Source organism: Leptinotarsa decemlineata, unplaced genomic scaffold (genome assembly GCF_025532065.1).
Source record: "Leptinotarsa decemlineata unplaced genomic scaffold, Ldec_3_MD MMD2_tig00026363_RagTag_RagTag, whole genome shotgun sequence".
Classification (NCBI taxonomy): domain Eukaryota; kingdom Metazoa; phylum Arthropoda; class Insecta; order Coleoptera; family Chrysomelidae; genus Leptinotarsa; species Leptinotarsa decemlineata.
In genome coordinates, this window is record NW_027412706.1 from 806,322 (window position 1) to 832,934 (window position 26,613).

Consider the following 26,613-nt stretch of genomic DNA (forward strand, 5'->3'; position numbering starts at 1 on the left):
AAAAATATATTAATTTATTTATAACATTTTTTTAAATAAACAATTAAAAAAAGAATATTTTTTTAAAACAATAGAATTTATGATTTAAAAAGGAACCATTTTTTTTCTAAAAATCATTATTTTTTTCAATTAACATGATGCAATAAAATTGTTTTCTAATTGCTTATAAACAATGTATATGTTCATAATAAATGCATTAACAATAGTAGTGAAAAATTAAAAAAAAATTATTAAGTAGTTTTCAACCATGAGACATTGAAACAATGAATATTTTAAAAAAATGTCATGTATTTTTTCAATTTATAATTTTCAATTGTTAATAAAAAAATTAGAAAACATTATTTTTTTTATTTTGGCAACGGTAATCTATTTTTAAGCCTATTAAGAATAACTTCACCAAGGAAAAAAATACCAGGGTTTTAGTTTAATAATTATAGGGGTTTTTATATTAACTTTAAATTCAAAAAAAGTTATTAATTAACAAATGCATAAATAATGTTAAAATTGGGATAAAATTTTTTTGACTGCGGATTATTGTTTATTGATGTATCCCAACATTACATGCATTTTTTCATTCCTTAATATTCGCATTTAATATGTTTGAATAATTTTTTTTGTTTTTATGTCAGAGTGGCGGAATGCGCGCGGAAGCCAGACTACCCGTTTTTGGTTCTATTTTCAGGGCTTTGTAAAAATTATAAATAATTGAGATACAGTTTCAGGAGTCGGGACTTTTTTTACGCAATTTTATTGATCATTTCAGATCTTTTTTAAATTTCCGAAATTTTGAAAAAATTTCGAGATATTCAAAAAAAATTTTTCAGCGCCGTTTCAGACCTTTCCTTAAACTTTCTAGGTAAAAATACGAATCCAATGACACCTTGCTCGTAATTTTTGGACCCGTCTGTAAAATTTCACAAAAAAAAAGTACATGTGAACCAGACTATATGATTCTACTATGATTAAAAAAAATTAAAGGGCATCTAAATCGGAAAACTAATTTGTTATAAATTATAATAATCTCTAATAGAAATGTGTTTGACATTAAATATCCATAACATCCGTCTACTTTTTCGAAACAATCTTCTATTAGGTTTGAAGAAAAGTAAAGTCCATTATACATTATAAACTCACGTATTTATTAACCACGGTAGGAGGTAGGATTATAATTTATTCAAAGTCGTGATGTACATCTGTAATATTTTTCAAAGTGATCAACTCACCTTGGACAAGGTTGAGCAGCGAAAATGTTTAGTGGAATTTCGCAAGTTGAACGGATATGTATACAGTGTGGTCCGGATATGTATACAAGTTTGCAAAAATGGTCTTTTCTTGTTAATGGCATAACGAATTTTATTGTAGTTATAGATGAACATCTCACCTTTGACGTGATTGTCATAAAAAATATTGGAAATACAAATACTTTTTACCGTCTGATGTTGATAGGTGCTTCGTATATCCAATAATTCTCCGAAACACTTGACATGTTTCGTAGTTTTTTGGAAAAATAAAAATTATCAGATTTATCATAACGCTGTATATCGCTAAATATCGAAGAATTTGCGGTCTTTCAATCTACATGCAGAAAACTGAATTAAAGGGAAGATATTCAGAAATGTATTGCAAAAATTCGGAGGAAATAATATAAAAATACAAAAAAGGGACGAATTAAGTCTTTCCCCTAGCGCGCGAAAAAAAGTGTTTTGTGTTTGATCTTGCATTGCATATTTGCTATATCGAAATATCAATGAATAACAAAATAAATACTTCGAAATAAAATTTCTGAATACTAATCTCTTCCAACTACCTACCCAGTAGGCTCTGGTAAACGTCTGTCGGAAAACCACTACTTTCCCGGCTAATACCACGCTGGATATTGAATTATATCCTACAGACATTTATGCAAGATACCCCACAGAGGTTAGTCTCGCAGATGTTTCCAGTTCATCCAGCAGCAGGACCATGATGAAATTATTCAAGTAGATCACCTACAGACCGCGGTTTCGTACTGACGAGAGGTATACAGGTTATCTACTTGAATAATTTCAGCGTGGTCTGCCAGACTAAACTCTGTGAGGTATTTTACATTAATGCCTGTCGGATATAATTCAATATCCAGCGTGGCACTAGCCGGGGAAGTAATTGTTTTCCGACAGACGTTTAGCAGAGCCTACTGTGTGGGTAGTTCGAAATATCATTTCTAAATTTATATTTTCCTATACGTATGTATCTCTCTTCGATAGTTTTCACTTTTGATTTCGAAATATCAACTTAACATACCTACACCAATATGAAAATCAACAATAATGTATATATACATTTATGTGAGAATAAATGTGAAAATGTGGTGATCCTTGTTGATAACTTGTGCTTGTGTTTTGTCCTTAAAAAAAACTATAGCACGTAGTTTTGCTTCCGCCTGTCTTTCGTTTATTATATTCACAGGGCACTTTACTTTTTAATTAACACGCTTTTATTAGCTTCACTTGTATGTATGTATGTATGTTTGTTTGTTTGTAACTCTCAAGCTCGGGATCTGTATTTGATATTATCGACATTATTGCTCGATCTATTCGCGGGCAGATGACGCTGTACGTAACCTCCTTGATATAATTCGAACTCACTTTACATGTATTTCTTCATTTGAAAAAAGTATTTTTTTTATTAACACGCGCACCTGCTGCCTTATTTGCAACCCTCCTTTGCGCGCCTGCTGCCTTAGGCTTGGTATCTGTTTTTCAGGCTTCCTCTCCGGAATTGGAAAATATCAATGGTCATTTTTCTAACCAATATACGGCTGATTGATCCCAAAGTTTAGATAACATAAATGTAGTTTAAAAAGACTAAAAAACACGCTTTTATAGTATACGAAACTAAAAAATTAAAAATAAATATAGTTTACAAAACTGAAAAACACGCTTTTAAAGAACATCGAACTAAAAAGTAAAAAATATTTTTTTAAATGACCTCAAAACAATAACGAACGAAAAATACTAATATACAATATACAATACAGTAACTAAAACTAAAATGCACATAAAAGTGCAATGTTACATGGAAATACAGATGCCATATGACGTTGCAAAAAGCAAAAAATACTTTTATTTTCAACTCTAAAAGTCAGATGTTCTAATTGAAAAATCATGTAAAAACACACATTCAGTATGGTACTACTTCAAAGAGAACACGTGTCTGGAATGAAGTAATGTCGAAAGTAAGTAGTTTTACGTGGATTGCCATGTGGTGTGTCTCAATTTGAAATAGTGAAATTTACAAAAAAAAAATCAAAATCAAAATGCAGCTGAAATTTTTCATATGAACTAAAAATGTAGTTATAAAAACTTCAACCCCCTTCAAACAAATAAAAGAACAGAATACGACAAGAACTAATATGGCATAATGTAAAAATAAAATATTACGAATGTTTTTCAGTTAGTTATTGGTGTATATTACTAAAGATCTTTAATTATCAATAAAGAAAGTTTCAATATAAATCACACCATCATCAGAAAATTAATTGATTAATTAATTTTATGTTCCTGTTGATAACAAATAAGAAAAACATTCCTGCGCTACTCGCTATTTACTAAGTTTGAAATACAATTTTGTCAGTCTTTAGGAAATTTATTCTTCAACCAAGTGTTTTAGTGCATACCTATATTTCATAAGAATGAAATATTTCATATTACCTATATTTCATAAGAATGAAATATAGGTAATAATTAATTTAAAAATAGTATACGCTACGAAAATTGTGTAAATTTTATTATACCACAGATAAATGCACACTTCCATTATAAATATAAAAATATAATTAACTTACTGATGTGTGTCGTAGTTTGATTTTGATTTATTTGAAGGAAGCTGCTCACTTTCAGTTTTAAATTATCACTGTTAGACTTATTTTATTATTTGAAATTATTCATTTAATAAAACACAGGTCATGTATAACTGTAGTAAACAAAACTGTTTAAGGTATCCAAGCTCGGTGTGTCGCCACGCCAGCAATCGGTTTTACGTGAGGCTATAGATGGTTCACATAAAAAAAATGTTAATTTCACGTGACTATAATTTTTTTGGTTATTGATGTCAAAATCAAATTTCTAATGAAGTTACAGTTAAAAAAATTCCATATGATGTGAACTTTAGATACTGGACATATATATGTAGGTACCTTTTATGAAACTTCCTCATATTTTCAACAAAAAAAAATGAATGCACTATGAAAGGTGTGATGAATATTGAGGGCAAAAAGACAACAGGATTCCAAAAAATAAATCAATAAATTAAATAGGCCGATAGAGTGCAAGAAACATAAATAACTTCATCACAGAAAAAATATAAAAAATATATTCATTTTACACATCTTGACGATTTTTTAGCTTGAAACCAATTTTGTACACTTGATTCCTGCGAATAGACATGAAAAATAATGAATAACGTTACAGGAAAAGTGAGAAAAAAATTGCGCCTGAATGATTTCAAAAGTAATACTCATTTTCAATGAAAATGAATTCAATTCTAGATAAGTTTGGTTAGCCAGTTTTGTTTGGAAATTCATAACAATATAGATAGTGGTCACGAGAGTCTTGAAAAACCCAAATGTCCACCGCTCAGAACTGAATATTTAATATTTATAGAAACAACAAAACAATCCTTATATATAAATAACGCGGTCGGTAAGATTTAAATGTAATCGGAGTGTTCGCTATTGATAACTGTCATCAACCGGTGCGGTCAACCAATACCAATGTGTTGAACGGAACATATCGTTGTCGTGTGCTGTTAAATTGTCGAATGTCATTTCATAAGAATGCAAACCTAACCTATTTATAATTAACACAATAATTCCCAAAGAAACATCAACTTTTATTAACAGTACTACAGTACTTCATTTAAAAATCAAATTTTCAGTTTGAACAAATGGATATACCAACAGAATATTACAAGAACCTGGCCACCAGCAGTTTAATAACATGTATATATGTACCAGCCGTTCTATGTGCTTTAAATTTCAGTGGGAATCTATACAATATTGGCAAGGAAGCTACTTACATTGAGTATGTCTTAGCTATGGCAGAAATATTGAAGTTCTTGAGATGCCACCTCACTCAGAAGAGTTCAAAAAAAAAGATTTCTGTGAAGTTGGTGTTCAAGACTTTTGTGACTTGTTTAATGACAGTCGGTGTATTTTACGTAGGAGCAGTTCTTTTCGGAGCCCCTGTTTTATCCGAACACTACGAAACACTGTTTTTTTCCATCCTAATGACAATATTAACGGCTCTTCCTGTGTGCTTGTTCTTAGAACCCGGTTGCGTCTTCAACTTGTTTTCTTCTCTAACATACTTTGAAGGAACCCAACTCCAGGAATACTTCCTGCTAAATATTAGAATGACCGTTTTTGGAGCTTGGTTAGGAGCAATCGTGATACCATTGGATTGGAATAAGCCTTATCAAGATTGGCCTATTCCTTGTTGTTGTGGAGCTTTGGCAGGGTACTTTATAGCAAACTTATCAGCTGCATTTTCCTATGGAAACGCTGGCCACATCTCCCAGAAGAGATCAAAATTTGGCTTGTAGGGAACAAATAATTTGAGTGCTAGCAGGAAGAATTTTTTTTCATAAGAGTTACATGAATGACTTAAGTAATAGATACCGCTGCCGTTTTGGTCTACTCGACTGAGAAAAAAGTATTTGCTCAAGCCGAAGAAGTCAGTTCGACCAGGAACTTCCTTGTAACCAGACTACAGCATTGGTCAATATGACCGAGACAGTTCATCACATCCTAAACATTAATTGCGCGGAAGTTATCATTCGATTTACCTGAAAACTTGTGCCAGTAAACTATTCTTCATAAAAAACTAAATTTGAACTTTTACTAATTATATGTAATGAGTGTGAAGTGAAAAACATTTTTTCTTCACAGTTTTGTTAGTGAATGAATGATGTAATATTTATGTTTGAATAACATATTTTTATGAAATGTTGTACTGTTGATTATTAAGATTAATTTTATGTTTTGTTTTCCCTAAAAAAATATTTCTTATGGATTTTTTATGAACATTGTCTTCACATTGCCAAGACACATTCACATGAGTGAATTTCACTATGTTTTGTTGACACAAGTGGCTTGCCTCTTCGTAAGACAAAGACTTTTGTATTTCTGAGATTCTAACCGATGTATTGGCCTAATGTTCAGAAATTCATGAACCTGAAAAGTCACAAATATATATTATTAATGTAAAATCAGTATTTTGACAGATAGCTTTAAAATCGGTGTACCAAATAATTTGGAATTCCTACAATATATTGCTAAAAAATTTAGTTTGTTTTTTATATTCAGGAACATTCCTTATTAGTTCAATAACATTAGTTTCCATAAAATGACTCGTTTATCCTCCATTTTATAGGAAGTAAACAAATGTATACATTACGTTGTTTTTTATTGTTAACCAAATCTCCAACCAATAAAGAAAATTTCTACAAGTTCGTCAAACAAAATCAAACACTATTACCAGATCAGGTTAGTACCGAAAATGCCTGAAAAATCTATTTGATGGAGAACGTCTACCAGCTAGGTGTGAGTCATCACATGAGTGTGAAAAATTCACAGACTGGATATACACTATATTTTTTTCTACGAATTCATTATTTTAGTAATTTGGGGTACCATAAAACGATGCTTTAATTTTTTTCATTGTCACCAACCAATATCTATATAATATCAACCAATTACATATTTTCAAAAAAATGCAGGAAAAGTTAGTAAATATCAATAGAAATTAGTTGTCAAAACCTAGTTCTCTTTCATTACAAATAATTTTTTTCTCTTTTCATCAGAATTGCGTTTTGGAATTCCTTCGTTTAGCATCGTTTCTCATACGGCATCGATTTGGAAAAATCCCTAATAGGTAAAATTTCTCATTTTTTTGGTATAATTTTTTGATATTCGCTTTAAGGAAGATAGCAATTTTACAAGTATATTGGTTGGTACAAAAATTTCATTACTTTGTGAAAACTCAAGTTATGAATGCCGCTTTATACTTTTCAAATTTTAGTGTTGAATTCATATTCTATTTTGTATTTTCAATATGATAAATTTTATCATCCAACTACTTTTTAGAAAATGTGATATTGTAATGTTTAATTTATCTTGATGTAACACGATCACAGCCATATGGATTAGAAATTATTTCAAAAATAAAAAATCAACGATAGTTTTTCTTTTAGTGAGATGAGAAAAAAACAAATATTCAGTAGTCAGAAATTTGACAAACATTCTCAATGCAATTAAACATTTGGACATGTTAATTATGATTGTAGATAAATTTAATGGTAGATTACCTTCTTTGTTGAAGGAAGTCTTTTCGATTATGAAACAAATGGAGAGTTTTAAAACGATATGTTGAGATAGTTTGTATGAGTACTCATTTCAACAAGCTCAGTGGTGAGAATTAATGGGGTCTTACCGCTGAGCAAATTGCTTTGAAAGTGTTTTAAAGAGTGTCACCCATCTAGATGCCCATTTTTTAAAATTCAGCATATTTTATTTGTAGTATTATTAAGTACATAGCTTTCATGTTAGAGAGAACAAAATCGGGGCTGGTAGGCCGTCGCCGAATGGAAATTGTAATACCAAACAATTCGTCTGCTATTGCGACAGAAATCTCAATGACTTCGAGACTGATGATGTCTATCGCTACCCGAATTTTGTTCTCTCTAATCTGTATTATTGTTTAAATAAACATATGTAGATTAAATACAAAAATCAAAGTTTTTCGCAATTACTCACCTTTTGCAAGGCCTACTGCAAATATTTTATCAATAAAAAAAGTACTGGTTCTTCATATCGCCATAATATTTCTTCCATCAAACTATTTATTGCTATTTTTACTTTGTTTTCAGATGAACTTTCAACACAGTCTACAACGATTCCAGAAATTATAGATGAGGAATCAAAACAAATAGCCACAGTTGTAGTTTTTGTAATATCAGCTGTCCTAGCAATAACTTTACTATTTATAGCAGCTGTTTTCATTGATTGTAGACAAGAGTAAGTATCTTAGTATTTACCTAATAGTTGGAGTATCTGTTTAAAAAACCATTTCACTCATAATGATCAATTTTTAATTTTTATTCAGCACAAGACTGATTCACAAAAAATCTAATTGAAAATATTATTTTATGAAGTAAATAGAAAAGCATATCACACTTTTGTACATATTAATGATTTTGTGGTCTACACAAGAGAAATATTTTACAATTTTTGAAAATCAATGTAGTATACTGGTGTTTTTTCTGGTACCTTTTTTGAATGTGATTGTTTTGATGTTTTGTGGAGCATTTTTAATGAAAGAAAGCTGTTTATAAAAAAATACACAAATAGATCTATTGGAATATTTATTTCATTACATAAAATAAATTATCAATACAATTCAAAAAAGTAGAAATTGAATCTATTCTATAAAGACAATAAAATCTATAAATTTCATAAAAATTTGTCAAGTTCAATTTTTTTACACATGTAAATAACACTATTATGCCTTAAAGTTTCATATAATAAACCAAAACCAGTAATGTTTTGGTCCACAATTATTTTAGTAATACTTACTATTGTATGAATGAATCAGGTTTTTATAATCATTCATTAGTGAATTCATTTCAAAGTTTTCAAAATTATAGACGCCAAATTTTCAGCAAGTCGATGAATAAATTTTTATTTGTTACATTTTTTTCAGGTTTTAATCTTTCACAATCAAAATTTATTTGTTTTTCAGCTTGTAAAACATTTAAAAACCAATTAATTTAAGAATTAAAGTACAGCTACCGGACTGAGCCATGGCTGGTGGGATACAAAGACAGTATTAGGAAAAAAGCATAAAATAAGCATCTCAATGTTGAAGAATAGAAAATCAAAACTGTGCTGCCCTCAAATGATAAACAAGTACAATTAGCGTCAAGAAAGAACTGATTATATCAGTTTTCTCTAGGAAAGTAATAACAAATTAAAATGTGATGAGTTACATTCTAAATATTGTATTTTTTTGTAACTGAAAATTTAGGTTCCAAAATTTTAAAGAATATAAAGGTTTGGGTTTTGTGGCAATACTGCCATAATAGGTATATAGCTGATTATAGAATCGGAAATAGTGACCAAATCTTAAGAGACCATTAAAAAAAAATTAATGAATTATTATACCCTGGCGTGATAGACCAGCACTACTCCCAGTATCATGAAGTTTGGTGTGTCTATTGGAAGGTTAATGAAATTTTGGTTTTTGTACTTATTCTTAGTAAAATTCATATATAAATGTTCAAGAAGAAGAAGTAGGTAATGAATTATGAATGAAAATCAAGTTTTATAAACCGTGATGTGAAATAATTTCTAACATGGCCAAATTGACTTTTAAACAAGTTTATGTAATAAATATTGAAGAACCCAATTTTTATGGGAGATAGATAAATATAAATAAAATATTAATGAATCTGTCTCAGCTTTGAACAATGTTGAAAAAATTCAATTTATATAACATGTATTTTTTGAAACTAAGAAACTTGAAAATTTAACTTTTCTCTATTATTATTTTTTTTTTTCAGAAAATTAGAAAAACTCCAGGCGAAACCTATAAAAAGAAAAATTCCCAAGCTTCGACTTCCTTTACCCAGAATTGGCCTACCAGTCAGAGAAGATGAAAATTCGATAGTGGACAGAATAGAATATGCCGAACCTTCTTCTTCACATGTGATAGTTTAATCAATGACTGTATTTATTTTGAGAAATCTGATTTACTTGAAACGAGAATTGAAATTTTGAGCATAGTGTTTATGACCATGTTTACATGAGAAACAGATCAAGTGGAACTACACACCTACTTTTATAAAACTCGTGAATAACTGTTTGTAAATTTGGCATATTACTGTCAGAAATATGAGGTTTTTTCTAAGAAATGGAAAACTGAGAAAATACCTTGTGTCATGGCAGGAATACTTTCCAGAACTGCCCTATTTTGACGTCTTTATTAGTGATGCAATATATTCAGGAGAAAAATAAATGAAATTGCAGTTGCCCAAGAAATTCTTATTTCACTTTTCCTCAAATAAAACCAATAATTTCTATGTCGATTGTGAATATTCATTTAAATGTTCTGAAGCATGTCGGCGAATGAAAAAATATTTGAACAGTCTAATTTTTCAATTTAATTTTATCCATCACTTGCCTTTTTCTTATCAATTCGAGCAAGAGGTGGTCTCATCTTTATCTCAGGCATGCCACTAAAATAGTCGCCAAATGACAATAAAATGCACTTTGTGGGAATTTTCATGTCATGTATTCAATTAATAAATCCGGTTTTGAAACACTAAATTCATCTCCAAAAGGTTTAGAATTATTTAACCCGTTTGATAAAATGGTATTTTATACAAGTATAAACGTTAAGTTTTATCAACATGGGTTGTTAAAAGTCCTCCTACAAGATGCTGCGTAAACGTGGTCACTGATATAGTTTGAGAGCTCATGATGAAAAATTGCAAGAGTTGTAATGGTTCACATTTCAATTCAATAAATGGTAGATATATCCAATCAAACCACTGTTGAAAAAAATCTCAGTGGCTTTCCATAATAAGCAGCTAAACATAATAAATTTTAGCAAATTCTAATCCTGTCAGTTTGTAACATATCATTTTAAATTTACTTGTATAACTTAGTATTTTATGACACAATGAATCTTTTTTATAATTATTATTCCTCAATTCAACATAGCAACGTGGTTAAAATACATATATTCTCAGGAATTTTTTTGTGTGATAATCAGTCATAGATGTGAATTCTCCCCTCCAAAGCATCAAATTCATCCTCGATTCCATACATTTTAAAGTCATCGTGAAAATATAGTTTCAGTACATTGCATGACATCCAAGCTCAAAAAAACTGCAAACATACATCTGACGTAGGTAAAAATTTTCAGAGAACATAACTCATGTGAAAAATTTAAAATTATCAATAAGTTAACAATAACTTTAACAAAATGACCAAATGTAGACCACAGTTTCAACTCAATTTTAATATGAAAATATTGTTAAAACTATGATTGGATGCCAATAATTTGAAAGTTACAACCATGCTGCATGAATTGAGAAATATCCTTTCAATAAATTGATGTATCTAGCCGTTACTACGTGGTAGGAGATCATAATGAAGGAAAGAGAATTTAAACTTTCTATGTTTTTACCACTTTTATTTGTAACTAACATTACTGCAGTTTCGTCCTATAAGGACATTTTCAAACTAACAATGGTTGATTACATAAGCCCTTATATAGCACCCCTGTAGGTAATAATAGAGGTACTTGGCTTGATTGAGTACCTGAATTTTGTTTACTAGTTGTAATGCGGATATGCTAATTTGAAAACCGGTGAGTAAACTAAATCGATTTGATCATTCAACAGGTTGCACCCGCAATGTTGATGCTTGTGAATTTCCAAGGATTCTAAATAATTGAGTTTGCAACCCTTTCTTGCATAGTGCAAAATTTCCGTATCGTTTAGATTCGGAATCCTATGGTTGCATGCCAAGGAATTGTTTGAAAACGTCGAATCATTTTTGCTCAGTCTGAAGGACCTTTCATGTTCAGCATACCGTTTTGGGAAATTTCGACCACATTGTCTCACATAAACACTATTACACTCCGGATACTTGAGCTTATAAAATCCAAGATTTCTCCAACTTGTCCACCTTATCTTTGACATTGAAAAGGAAATCAGATAACCTGGCATGTGGTCTTAATGCCACTTCCACATTGTCCTTTCTGAAGAAATCCAAAATATGTTAGAGTTACCCATTTCTTGATTTCTGGTTGTTTGACCTGAGGGTATATTAATCTGTAAGTGAATTTATGGCTTTGTTTTCTAACTAACTTCTGGATAGTATCTGTCTTGAAACCATTATTATGACCTATCTGTGTAATTATATCAATTTTCCTAGTTGACAAAGGCAGTGCAACATTGAATTGTAGGCTGCTAATTTATGACTGTCTGGATGGAAAGAATCGCTTGGGATGGTAATGTCTGTATAGCTAGATTTTCTGGCCAACTCTAACATAACAGAGATAACTGCAGGTTTATTCAGAAAAAAACACTATGGAAGTGGCATTCAGACCACATGCCAAGTTATCTGATTTACTTTTCAATGCCAAAGATAAGGAGGACAAGTTGGAGAAATCTGGAGTGTAATAGTGTTTATGTGGGACAATGTGGTCGAAATTTCCAAAAAGGTATGCTGAACATGAAAGGTCCTTCAGACTGAGAAAAAATGATTTAACGTTTTCAAATCATTCCTTGGCATGCAACCACAAGTTCCCGAATCTAAACGATACTGAAATTTTGCACTATGCAAGGAAGGGTTGCAAACTCAATTATTTAGAATCCTTGGAAATTCACAATCATAAACATTGCAGGTGCAACCTGTTAAATGATCGAATCGATTTAGTTTACTCACCGGTTTTCAAATTAGCATATCCGCATAGTAAACAAAAATTCAGGTACTCAATAAAGCCAAGTAACTCTATTATTGACTTTATTGAGAAATGATGAAATCCCGCCTTTTGTATAAAGATGGAGAGGTAAAAAGCTAAAACCTTTCTTTCCCAAAAAGAAATCTCTCCAAAAAATATACCTCTTTCAATTCAAACATATTTGAATTTTAAAGGTTATAATGCAATAAATATGTACCTATTTTCTTTGCTAATATCAAATTAAATGTGAGCCATTAACAAATTCTTTCACATTTTTGTCACAAGCTTTCAGGCTGCTAGCACTATGAATAATTTTGAGCCAGTATCACGTTCTTCAGATTCCTCTTATCTCTTGGAATCAAGTCTCTTTATTGTAATAATAATAATAATAATATTTATTCATCCTCAAAGACGTTGACAAACGTATAGGATAGGTCAGTATTAAGCAGATAAAAATCACATCAAACGATAAAATTGTAGATCAGTAGATAAAAATAATACAATAAAAATGTATACAAATAAGTCAGAATAACAAAAATTAAAACAATTGTAGTTATAAAAATTGAATACGTCATGCCAAAGCCGCATGAACCCATTCAGTCGAGATGGTCCGAGAGAAATTCGCCAATACTATAGTAGGCCTTAGAAAGAAGCAATGTTTTAACTGCTTTTTTAAATGCTACAGTCTTCATCTGTTTGAAATGGTCTGGTAACCGATTGAATAATTTTATTCCCATATATTTGGGAGAATGTTCGAATTTTATAGTTTTATGTTTAGGAATGCTCAACTCCTCTGCATATCGAGTTGGGTAGCTATGATAGAATGAGTTCTTAGTACAGTCTGTTATACATTCGCGAACATATAAAAGTATTTTAAAGATGTAGATGCAGGGAAAGGTTAAAATTTGATGACTAATGAAAAATGTCTTGCATGATTCCCTCCAAGGGATGCCTAGTAATTTCCTAACGACTTTTTTTTGAGCAATGAAAACTCTATCTTTGTCAACACTGTTTCCCCATAGGATCACATTATAACTTAGATGGCTATAGACCAGACTGTAATATACATCTAAAATGGCGCGTAAAGGCATACAATTCTTAATTCTTGAGATTGCATAATACCCTTGATTGATTTTTTTTCAAACAACTGTGATATGGTCAGACCACTTCAAACAGTTGTCTACATGAACGCCAAGGAATTTTGTACAACTTGTGCATGCCAGTGTCATTCCATTGATTAGTAAGGCAAGCGATTGCTTTTTCGGATCGTTTTTTAAATTAAAATAGATATATTTTGTTTTGGTCAAGTTTACAATCAGATTGTTCCTTTCACACCAATTTAAGAACAGTGATATTAATTCCTCTGTTTTTGATTTTAATTCCTCCTGACTCTCTGCTGATACAGCTAAAGACGTGTCATCTGCGAAAAGAGTGAGAGCATGTTCATTACTGGTGAAATAAGTAGGTAGATCATTAACAAACAATAGAAAGATCAGCGGACCTAACACAGAGCCTTGAGGAACTCCAGAACATATATCGTGATAGTCTGATTTCATATCTTTAATCTTGACGAACATCCTACGATCTGTAAGAAAGTCAATGATCCATTCTAGGAAGTCCCCTCTAAATCCTAGATTATATAATTTGCTCTCGATGAATTTAAAATTTAAACAATCGAACGCACGTGACAGATCGAAGAATACTCCTGCAACATGCTTACCCCTATCTAAAGAAGCGTATATGATTTCTAAGAATCTCCAAGTAGCTGATTGAGTGGACTTGCCTTTGCAAAAACCATGTTGAGAATCGGACAGGATCTTGAACCTTGATAAAAATCTCAATATTCTCTCATTCACAACCTTTTCAAAAATTTTTGAGAAAATGCTAAGCAGGGCCACGGGGCGATAGTTTGTAATATCCGATGTATCGTTCTTCTTATGAACTGGTATGATCATGGCTGTTTTTAGAATTGAAGGGAATTTGCCACTTGTGACTGATAGATTCAACAAATAAGCTAAATGTTTTGAAATGTGTAACTTAATTTCTTTTAAAATTCTCACTGATATATTATCAATTCCTGTACTTTTTTTATTTTTTAGATTGTTAATTACTGCGTCAATTTCACATTCGTTAACGGGCATAAAGAAAAAAGTATTCGATTCAATTTCAGAAACCGTGCATACGGATGATCTATTGTCGCCAAAATGGTCTGCTAAGCTATTTTCTACTACTGAAGAGAAATAGTCCCCAAATATGTTCGCAACATGATCTCTGTCTGAGATTACTTTATTATTATAGTTGAGAGTAATATCTCTTTGGATTTGTTTTCTGTTCGTTTCTTTGTTAACTAGGTTCCAAACTGTTCTATTTTTATTGTTAGAATTCTTAATTACATTTTCGTGAAAATTCAACTTTGAAGCTTTTATTAATGATTCATAGTCTTTCTTCGCTTTTTTGTATGCAGCACGAGAATCTTCGTTGCCTATATTTTTACATAACCAATGCATACTTTTTAAATCAAGACTGGCCTGTTTCACTTCAGGAGTTATCCAGTTATGTTTGTTACTAGCGGACGATTTGTATTTTTTGGTCGGACAACATTTATCGATAGCATCACTTATAATATTCATGAAGGCCAGAAAGCTCTCATCTATATCAGTTTTGTTATATATTACATCAAAACTGGTTTTGGACAATGTCGAGGAGAGTTGTTTCATGTTATGCTCTGATACATCTCTATAAATAACATAAGATTGTTCAATAAGTTTAGATTTTTCTAATGGCATATTATAAGTAACTGTGAATACTTTGTGATCACTGAAACTACCTTCATAAACATTGGATTTGCAAAACATGTTCTCAACATTTGTTAGTATGTAATCGACTTTAGTAGATGAAGTTTTCCCTGACTGGTTGGTAAAAACTCTAGTAGGAGTCAAAGATGTCACTTGTAAATTGAAATTGAGTAGTAGTTCATCTAATTTGATCTTTTCAGTAGTATTTTCTAGGTAATTGACATTCAAGTCGCCACAAACAAAGATATCATCAGCATAGCCTACACTGTTCTCTAATATGCAAAATAATTTATTCAAAAACGTATCAAAGTTACCGATTGGAGATCTATAAATAGTAAGTATACAAATCTTTCTGTCCTCTATAACTAATTTTATCCCACTGCATTCGCAATGGATTTCTTCGGACCATCTCCCAAAATTTAGGCTCCGCGATGCATTGGATGATTTAACATAAATTGCCGTTCCCCCATGTATATGAGTTGTGCGACAAAATTTGGATACAATTTCATAACCAGGTATAGACATGAACTCAATATTTTCAATATCACACCAGTGTTCAACAATACTAATAATGTCCGGTTTCTCTACTGATGCGAGAACTTCCAATTTGTTAATTTTATTAGTCACTGACTGTGCATTCAATTGAAGTATTTTTAATGAATAGTTATTACTTTGTTTTTCCTCGGATAAAAACCCTGAGTTACCATCAGCAGAGATTTCGGATGAGGTATATGTAGCATATTGTTGATCACTGATCGTGAAAGGGACGTATAGATAAATTAGAGGGCCAGTTATCAGGATCCAGAAGTTCGTCCAAAGATAAATCGAAACTTCCTATTTTGAAGCACTTCTTTTTGTATTTAGATTTCAGGTCAAAACAGTCAATGCTTTTATCTGGAAACGCTTCCCTCAAATATCGTTTAACATTTTCAAGGGTGGTGCACTGATCAAGACCACCAATCCAAATCCAATTTCTTTTTGGTGCAACTGGGAGTAGGTTGTTCGGTTGCCCTGTGCCATACGATTTAGGAGGAAATGGTGACCCATCAATTTTTTTATTTATGTGTTTCTTGTAAGAGACTGATTTCCAATTGTTATCATTGGGGTTGCTGTCATGGCTAGCTTCAAGATCGTCATTCAAGTGAATAATTTCACTGCACTTCACTAATGTTTTTTCTTGCAACAGCTGAAATTCTTTGTTTTCTGTCTTGCTTGGGACATCCTGTATTTCCATAGAGACAACTGTGTCCGCCCATTTGTTTTCTTTTGATGTCTTTTTGCTACTTTTGTTTGTTTGCTGAGATAAGTTTTTATTTTCAGCTTTTTTTGTCGCACCAGTGGAATTAAATGAGTTAATTTCAAGAGATGCCTTGTCAGATAATGGATTTACCAATAAACGAAGTGAATTGCTTTCTAACAAAGTTATTTTTTCTTTGAGAAGTGTTATGAGAGTTTCTTTATCACTGATAATTGTGTCCTTGTCCAAAAGTATCTGCCTTAGGAGCTTGTTCTCCTCTTTCAAGTAATCCACTTCAGATAGAACCTCTGTATTTTGATCTGCTGCCTGGTATATTATGTTAGGAAACACATCACAACATACTTTAACTCGTTTTGCACAACTGTTATGGTAGGTAGAATCACAGGTGATACAGCATAACCCCGAATTGATGTATTTTTTACAATAATTGCAACATTTTTTCGACCCATCTAAACCAACACTTTTGTCGGCCGCCATATTGCACTAAAACCTGTATGATAAATAATTATCACATGAGTTACAAAGACTAGCAGAAAAGTGAAGTGAAAATAAATTTTCATTGATCATAAACAAGTTTTATCACTAACATTTGATTTTTACTCAACATTGTTCAAGCCTTTTTATTCCTAAGAAGTTTTACATCTGTACATATTCCATATAGTAATATATGTACTGTTTATTTTTTTTCGAAACAATTTATTTCAGAATGACTGAGCATTTAGCTCATTAATAATTCCTGTTGCCTATTTTATCAACTATTTTCAGCATCTGCCTAAAACCATGGCAAGGAGGGCCATTCTTACATACATGCCACCTTCAGCCTGTCGGAAATATGCAGCTCTCGGGTCAGTGTCAAAATCAACATGGATTTCTCCAACTCGTGGAAGTGGGTGGAGTACTACCATTTTCCTTTTAGCTCTTGTCATCAATTTTGGAGTTACAATAAAATGTCCACAGGCCTGGAAAAAATTGAAATTTATTATTTTGAAAAACAGCGGATTTTATTTTCTGCAAATTTTAAATCATCTTTATTATCCCAAGAAATATTGAATGTTTATTAATAGGGATTAACTGAATTACCTGAAGATGCAAATTTAAGAAAATAATAAAATATTGAACAAGTAAACACAAGTAATTATTTACCTATTATGAGCAGTGAACATTAAATTTGTTAATAGTTGAAAAATGAGAAATAAAAATTCCTGTTTTTATACCAGTTGTAATTGTAACTAACTGATACTGATACTAAGTGATAATAATTTTGTTCGTCTAGTGTTATGACTATGAATATTATTGATTTATATGAAATTCATGTTTGAAATTTTGGATTTATTTGTTATTGAATGAATGAAACGACAGAGTTTTTGTTTGTATAATGTTTTCAAATGTAATACTTCCTCCCTTATTTTGAATGAGGGGTGCTATTTTCGAATAATTTCAATATGTTTTGTCCGCGATGAACTTTCATCAATATATAATCCTAGGAATTGGTATAACTTATTGAATTATAATTAGAGTATTGATACAACTGAATCTTTTGGAAATATTCATACAGGAAGATTTATGGAAATTGAGGGTTTTTTCATTCTCTTGAAGCCAACCTGAAATTGTTTTCATGTCTATTTTTATATCATCATGAATTTTGTCGAAGTTATCCGTAGAGTTATATAATTGTTGTATCATCAGCAAATAATTTAACTAATTCCTTCAGAGGTGAATTTGTTAATGAATAAATGTATATAAAAAAAAGGAATGGATCAAGAGTAGATCTTTAAAGTAACCCAAAATGTATTTTTCTCATGTAATTTTTTTGATTTTCTATGCAAACGTATTGGTTGTCAGTCACTCATATAATTTACAAATCAATTAAGGATATTCGTGTATCCTGTTCATTATCAGTTATCATGAAGTGGTCAAAAAAAATCAATAATTCTTTTCTTTCAAAGTAAATTATTTTTTATGATCGCATGTCTCATTATTTTTGCACAAATGGAAATAACAATCTTCTACTTGTCAGTACAACAACCTATTCTTTATTTCTCTCAGAAAAAACATTTGAAGTTTTTACTTGAAATTGAATCTAATTCTTTTGAATTTAACGTTACATAAAAACTTTTTCTAATCAGTTGGGGTCAACAGATCTTTACACATGCGTCATCAATTTGTTCATTCTAAATAAATCGAGAAAGTAATAAAAACTAAATGGCATGCTACTGTTCCGAACAATCTAACGTTTGAATGAATGATTACTTTTATTTTTGAAATTCACTGAAAAGTTACTCCATGTTACGATTTTGGTTCGTTTTCATAACAATCGTCAACACTTCATTGATTATACTGTAAACCAGCACTGTTCCCAAACACCAGAAATGCAATACTCTTTTCAACGCTCGTTTCACCAATCTGTTTATTGAATAAACCAAATGAGTGCTTTTCAACCTAATTCCTATTTTATATTACGATAATCTCAGTTAGCACTTGTGCTAACTGAGTTGAACTTCGCCTTTTGTTATATCAGCAACTAGCTCTGTAATTTATCTAAATATTTGTAGGTAGCTACAGCTGGGAAACAATAAAGGTGATTATTATTATAAGTAGCACTTACAGATTTCAATTTATACATACCTCATTGTATTCTTCTTGACTATCAAAGCGTTCTCTTTGTATCCTTGTCATGTATAAAACATCTGTGTCTGGTAATACTTGTTCTAATGAACTGTACTCTTCTTGAGAAATTCCTCTTGAGTGGACAAATTTTGTCACATGACTAGGCATTTTCAAAGTTGGTGGACTTACATACCTAGAATTAAAAGATTACTAAGTATAACTGGATAGGCGTAAAATGAAACTACTAAAAACACTTTTCCTACACCTTCTATTTTATCTGTCTATTGAAATCTGTTTTCCTTTAACCCCTAAGAATAACAACCCTCCAAAGTCGAAACTTGTCCAAGCAAAGATTAAAAAAGACTTTTAAAAATAAATTTGTTCTGTTTTTTAAAATCTGTTTTTCCGTTAATCGGCTGTCACCCCCATAGGAACGACAACTCTCAGAAGTTGAGAAACTTCTGCGAGCTAAGGACTAACGAGGTCTTACCTTTTAACGTGTGATTCCTAACACTTTTTAAATTTAATTGCCTCCTAATATGCTATTCCTATCAGATTACAATCATTAAATTTAAATAATTTTGAAACTATTCACGACAATCACCCGTGATTCCTATACTGAATAATTTTTTCAACAATATATTGTGGGTCAATATACCAAATTTCAAATTTTTTTCAGTTTCCTTTTGAATTTTTGGTACTATATCCATCGCCTGTGTCTCTGTATCATAAAATCTGTATTGACCTTTATATAGAAGGTTAGTATTTTCCAGATAATTGAAAAGCATTGAATATATCCATTTCTCTAGGATTATTGCAAACATTCAGAAGTTGGTCAGTATTTGTCTAAATAATTTCTTTTGGCATTTAGTATATGGGCAAAACATTTTTTTTTAAATTGGAATTATTTCACTTCTGAATCACTTAGAAATATTTGTTTCATCATGTTTCGAAAAATTTGTTGGAAGATAATATAAGATAATAAAAGGCATTAAGAATAGTATTATAAAAAATCCATGATAAGCCTATTAAAAAACAATTTTTCTATGACTATTGTAATGAGAGTCAAGTATGTGACCATTTCTTACAACGTAAATAGATAATCCATAACTCATATCTTTGAATCAACTACAGTTAACCAAATACATGTCTTACTATATTCAATAACAATCACAGATGAACAATACTCTCATTGGGGCCGTTCAAGTATTACGTAAGCACTATAGGGGTGCGGGGGTTTTGATTTGCTTATTTTTGATGACATAGGGTGGGAGGTCTAGATGATGCAGCAGTTATTTACTTTTTTACACATATGGCAACTCACACATTGTCTATGTTTGAAAAATGAAAAATGCCTATAACAATGTTTACGTAAGCATGGAAGGGGGAGGTGAAAGCTTTGCTTACTTTTGCTGACGAGGGGGATTGGGGTAAATAATTGTAGTAAATATGCTTACGTAATACTTGAACGGCCCCAACCGGGATATTCTTCATCAATGAATTTTAAAATAATCCTGTTATAAGTAATAGAAAAAGTATTGTATTCTACTCGCGAGAAATATACATTATTTACACTAATGAGTCAAAAGCGAGAGTCTATAAACTTCATTCTCACAAGTAATTACCGTTGAAAAATATACTAGCGTTCAACTCACCTAAGTTGGACATTATACAAAGTTAGTAGCCTGGCCAATGAATGTACAGTTCTACCATTCTTCAGGTCACCAACTAAAGTTATCGTTAATCCATTGACGGTACCGATTTCTTCACGAATTGTGAATATATCCAAAAGGGCCTGGCTGGGGTGTTCTCCTACACCATCTCCTGCATTTATCAGTGGTTTCCGGCAATGTTGTGAAGCTTTCTAAAAAAAAAAAAAAGGATTTAAATTCAATTTTCAGACGGGGTTTTTTGCCAAATGCCGAAAACATGTTCCGGTTCGTGGCAGCGTAGGCACAGAGCATGTGCTTTACTTCCAAGGACTGGAGTTCCTTGTGAAGAACAATCGACTCCAAGGTTAACAGCCCATGACTCATTTTCCTCCAACTAGTGAGTTCCTGATTGGCGATCAGTCTGCGAATACCTTCATCAGATAGATAAACAACACAAATTTGTGGTTTGGGAAGTAGGTCTTCTGTGACATATTACAAGACGTAATACAGTTAGGATACTAACTGAATAGGAGGCACGAAGCTGTAGGGTACTAACTGTACCCAACAGACAGCATACTCTCAGGTAACTTTCAACAATCTAGACCAGAATCTGGAATGAAACCTGTGGATCATCTTCTGGAATATCCTCTAGGGCTAGGGACCTTATCAACCTTCCCATATGAGGGTATTAGTAAGTGCTACATCTAACCATACCTTAGATTCAGCATCATCGTTTAAGCATAAGCAGTTGCTAACCTGCTCAGAAGGAGTTTGTTTCCACTCCTGATGCAGAGTCTGCTCCTGCTGCTCAAGAATTTGGTGCAAAATTCATAAGATATTCCGCTCTTGAGGAAGCATTAAGTCGAGTCTTGATTGCACCAGCTACCCTAGTAGATTCATTATCAGAATTCAGAGTTAGAGGAGGACAGTTGGGGTCATTTAATTGACCTCCATCTCCTGTGTAGACTCAGATTCCTTCATTACTCCACAGTTCATAAAGGGTTCCATGAGGAAGAGGGGGTCCACCAAGGAAGAGTCTCGCATTACTTTGACAAGACTTATTATGAAGAGAAGGTGCCAGGTATCTCGACGATTCTGTTAATGATACTGAGTGGCCTCAGAGTCATGCACTCTTACGGCATGGATACACCCACCTTAGGAAAAGGCATCATTTAGGAGGTCTGTTAACCTCAACGGTGACACCTCACCTAGCAGGAACCCTTGTTGCAGGATGCAAAAAAATTCATTGTACTTCTCTGAAAGAATGATTTATAATAATCTGCCAAATTCATAAAGAACATTAATGTTGACACTTGAAGAAGGCAACTGTTTCAGTCTTTCATATATATCAAAAACAACAATTTTGCTGAATACTTATTGTTTTTTAGGAAGTATTCTCTTTTATTATTTCTTCAATAACCCCAATTACGAAGATAATTATAATTACCAGAACTGATCCAGGAGCAGGATGTCTCAGAACCAGCACGTCTGCATATCCTGCCATTACAGCAACGGAGTCTTCCAGAGTTTCTCCTTTTTTAACTGAAGAACTCGTCTCGTCCATATAAATGACTCTACCACCTAGTCTCTGCATGGCTGCCGAAAAACTGCAACTGGTTCGTGTGCTGACCTCGTAGAAGATGGAAGCCATTACTTTACCTGGAAAGATGGTGAAAATTTCGATATTTTTATCCACATTAAATAGAAACAACAATAATTTTGAGTAAAATGGTCATGAAGATTCCATAAACGAAGTTTCAATTGTCTGACTTTCGCATAGGCGGCATCTGATAACATTTATGGCAAATTGAAACAGTGCTGTCTTGTATTGGACTATGAAGGTTTTGGGGCTCTAAAGCGTTGTCTTCACATTGTCTTCGCCTTTCTTTTCAAATTATTTGGTTTGCCTTCGAAATACTATTGTTTTGACTTTTCGTTTAGAGTATAGTAGTGTATACATGTTTATTTATTTATTTATTTATTTGACACTTTGGTACATTGAGTACATGTGCTAAGTCATAATTAAAAAAACAAAAATAAAACTACAGAAGTTGAACAATACAAAAACAATAAATATGGTTCACGTCCACAAACTTTCACAACATAGAAGTATTATATAAAAAATCGGAGAAGCTCTAGCAAATACTCTCAAAATGTCATGAAAAAGTGTCGTGCAAGAATTCCTCAAGACTGTAGTAACACTTCTGTAAGAGAAATTTCTTCACCTCAATTTTAAAAAGTTTATCTGACTCGATTTTCCTAATAGATGCCGGCAAGTTATTATAACAGTTTGTTGTATTAATTAGTGAGGAGCATCTAAAGTGAGCCGTTTTGTGTGAGGGGGTTCTTAACAGTTTCCCATGACGGGTGTCTCTACCATGTATATCCGTATTGTGACAAATTCAGTTGAAACCTAATTTTTCACGCAAAAACGTAAACAATTTGCCCAAATATAAACATCTGGAAACAAGGTTATATTATATGCAGTGATCTTGGCAATGTTGATACACCTCAACTTTGATCTCTATGAGTTCAGTGTTTCTGAACGAAAAAAGTTTGTTGTTCAAATTTACAATCAAAATGAAACCACGAGATGGTTTCATATTTTTCATATAAACAACTAATTTCACGAAAGCCCTACTGGAATTTATCACCTGTGAATAGAGAGGTCACTTTTCCATTGATAATAATTTTGATTAGAAAATATTCCAATTGTACTCAGTATAAAAATTTATGAAAGCCATACAAGAACTTTTGGGAAATTACCCCTCGTCCTCATTTGGGTTATTATATTCCCTTTTCCAAGATTTTTTTTTAAGTAATGATGAACATGAGAATAAAAGTGAAAGAATCAGTTAAAAATGAAATTCCCGACAAGAATGCTTGTCGAGACAAAAAGCTGAAGAGTGTGACGGATTTTGAAGGCTGAAAGATTTATGTAAATTCAATTATGTGAAATATGATCATTGATTGGTGGCCAGCAATATATGTTCATTTCATTTGATAATACTGATTTAAATTTATAAATTTTTCTGAAATTATCCTCCCAGGAAATATCATTTGGAATATGTACCAATTAAATCAATGATATATAATATTAATAATAACATTTACTCAGCGCAGCTGATCCACGAACCCAATTTTCACTGACCCCACCACCGCGTGGTTATTAGATTCCTTAATGAGTCTAGTGCACTCTTCATATATGTCATAGTTTCGGAATGAGGATGACCTGTCTAGAAAACCCTTTTCTGGAAAACAATATTGCAGCAGAAGGCTGTCATTCTTTGTTTATTACGTCTTCTCAGGGCACAAGATTTGCAAACCGAATAATCACTTACTCAGGACAAGTGATTATTGGATTTGAGAATGTGTCTAAAGCAATGAGTCAAGTAAAAATTACTTTGAGAAATCATACTGTTCGGAGTTTTGGATCGAAAAAACTTGTCTCTAATGTCTCATCAGCATCTATTTGAACTTGCACCTAACAAAGTCTACGGTGATTCTTGTGCATAGGGTGGAAAGGGAAAAGATCCCTCCAACTTTAAACCTGTTTTACTCATTCCGACAATAGCGAAAATAACCAAAGTTGGTTAAAATAAGGCTTCTTCTATTGAATATAAAATTTGGGTTCCCAACAAACAGAAACACTAGTGATGCAATTTTCTCTTTTTTATCTTAGTTGTATTTCGATATTAATGTTGGTGAAATAACCGCAGCAGTGTTTTGCTAGATGGGAAGAGGCTCTTGACCGAGTCGACCATGGAGTACAAGCTTCACCGATATGGCTCCAAAAGCGTGACACTTCAGTGGTTTCAATCATATCTGACAGATTGTAAACAGAAAGTGAGAACTTGCGAAATATTGCAATAATTCTGCTGCTGCAATAATTCATGGAATTCCACAAGGGTTAATTCTGGATCCGATATCTTCAAAATTGGCATGCATATTTTGTCTTGATATTCATTATTATCTGTTCTGGTTCCTCAGAAAAGTAACATCACATACATGAGTAAAGTTCTATCAGGTGACTCTTGCAGGCAATTGTTCATAGATTTGAAAATAATTTCCGTAGTAGTTTTGTTCGTTTTAGAGACTGTACGCCTGATTGAAAACATATATTGAAATTAGAGGCTTCCTTTTCGTTTTGTATCACTCGACATAGTACCAGAAATCATTTTCCCTCGTTACATATTCTATTTGTTATAATGTCATTAAAATACATGATCATTTACCAAATATGAAACATTTCAGAACATTTACGAGAATTACATCAAGTAATACATTCTAATATAGTTTGCAGAACTTTATAACAAAACATTTTGAATGTTTCAAAAGTTCCTTCCTGAATTTTCATTCATTTTGACTGATTATTAAATTTTTTTTTACTTCATCTATTGTTAATTATTTTGTATACATATTTGTTTATACAATTCACTCTGTTTTTACATTTGACAAATAATCTCGCTTTTTTTTATTATGTGCTTTGTAAAAAAAATAAAAATATTCATTATTATTGTTGGGTTTATTATTATGTGATTTGTTTATACTCTAGCATACCTGTTGAAGACAATGAGATATTGGGGCTAATTTTTTACAGTTCATTTCTACATGCTTGTTTCTTTTGAGACTTATAGTAATTTCAAAGCCAAAAATTATATATCCCTTAATGTTGAAATGATCCATTAATTGATCCTGAAGAAACCACTTTTTTGGCACCAGAACAAAAACACTGTCTTTTGGCTAGCGCACATCGTAGATTTATTTTATGACACACATTATTAGTAAACTGTGATCTGGAGTGGTTCTTGAATTATTAACACGTAAAAGCATATTTTCTCATTTAACACGAGCCAATAATCTGAAAAAATACTTTAGAGCTCTATTTATTTCATCAAGACAATGTATCGATTGCAATTTTCCTAAGTTATCAATACCGATGTGTCATCAGCATAAATAATAATAATATTTATTCATCCTTAAAGACGTTGACAAACGTATAGGATAGGTCATTATTAAGCACATAAAAATCACATCAAACGATAAAATTGTAGATCCGCAGATAAAAATAATACAATTAAAATTTATACAATAAAAGTCAGAATTACAAAAATTAAAACAATTGTAGTTATAAAAATTGAATATGTCATGCCAAAGCCGCATGAACCCATTCAGTCGAGATGGTCCGAGAGAAATTCACCAATACTATAGTAGGCCTTAGAAAGGAGCAATGTTTTAACTGCTTTTTTAAATGCTACAGTGTTCATCTGTTTGAAATGGTCTGGTAACCGATTAAATAATTTTATTCCCATATATTTGGGAGAATGTTCGAATTTTATAGTTTTATGTTTAGGAATGCTCAACTCCTCTGCATATCGAGTTGGGTAGCTATGATAGAATGAGTTTTTAGTACAGTCTGTTATACATTCGCGAAAATATAAAAGTATTTTAAAGATGTAGATGCAAGGAAAGGTTAAAATTTGATGACTAATGAAAAATGTCTTGCATGATTCCCTCCAAGGGATGCCTAGTAATTTCCTAATAACTTTTTTTTTGAGCAATGAAAACCCTATCTTTGTCAACACTGTCAACCCCATAGGATCACATTATAACTTAGATGGCTATAGACCAGACTGTAATATACATCTAAAATGACGTGTAAAGGCATACAATTCTTAATTCTTGAGATTGCATAAAACCCTTGATTGGTTTTTTTACATACAACTGTAATATGGTCAGACCACTTCAAACACTTGTCTACATGAACGCCAAAGAATTTTGTACAGCTTGTG

The 26,613-nt window shown here is 31.9% G+C and overlaps 3 protein-coding genes across 5 annotated transcripts in view; 2 read left to right on the forward strand and 1 right to left on the reverse strand.

Annotated features, from left to right (window-relative positions):
* Positions 1-10,067, forward strand: part of LOC111505020 (uncharacterized) — a 42,066-nt gene extending 31,999 nt beyond the window's left edge. For both annotated transcript variants that reach the window (XM_074185164.1, XM_074185165.1), the window contains 2 exons: positions 7,906-8,053; positions 9,598-10,067. In XM_074185164.1, coding sequence (XP_074041265.1) covers positions 7,906-8,053; positions 9,598-9,754 — 305 coding nt within the window. In that variant the 3' untranslated portion in view covers positions 9,755-10,067. The remainder of the gene's footprint in view (positions 1-7,905; positions 8,054-9,597) is intronic.
* On the forward strand, positions 4,785-6,433 carry PIG-F (Phosphatidylinositol glycan anchor biosynthesis class F). Its single transcript, XM_074185163.1, has one exon. It carries the CDS (start codon positions 4,924-4,926, stop codon positions 5,578-5,580), a length of 657 nt encoding a protein of 218 aa, XP_074041264.1. The 5' UTR covers positions 4,785-4,923; the 3' UTR covers positions 5,581-6,433.
* Positions 10,068-17,166: 7,099 nt separating the features above from the next.
* The window catches only part of rudimentary (carbamoyl-phosphate synthetase 2, aspartate transcarbamylase, and dihydroorotase rudimentary), a 51,812-nt gene continuing 42,365 nt past the window's right edge, over positions 17,167-26,613 (reverse strand). For both annotated transcript variants that reach the window (XM_074185152.1, XM_074185153.1), the window contains exons 12-15: positions 22,269-22,480; positions 20,825-21,033; positions 19,188-19,362; positions 17,167-17,521 (exon numbers count right to left, since the gene is read on the reverse strand). In XM_074185152.1, coding sequence (XP_074041253.1) covers positions 17,324-17,521; positions 19,188-19,362; positions 20,825-21,033; positions 22,269-22,480 — 794 coding nt within the window. In that variant the 3' untranslated portion in view covers positions 17,167-17,323. The remainder of the gene's footprint in view (positions 17,522-19,187; positions 19,363-20,824; positions 21,034-22,268; positions 22,481-26,613) is intronic.

Coding starts and splice junctions, on each gene's coding strand:
- PIG-F (XM_074185163.1), top strand. CDS start 4,924: ATGGATATACCAACAGAATATTACAAGAACCTGGCCACCAGCAGTTTA.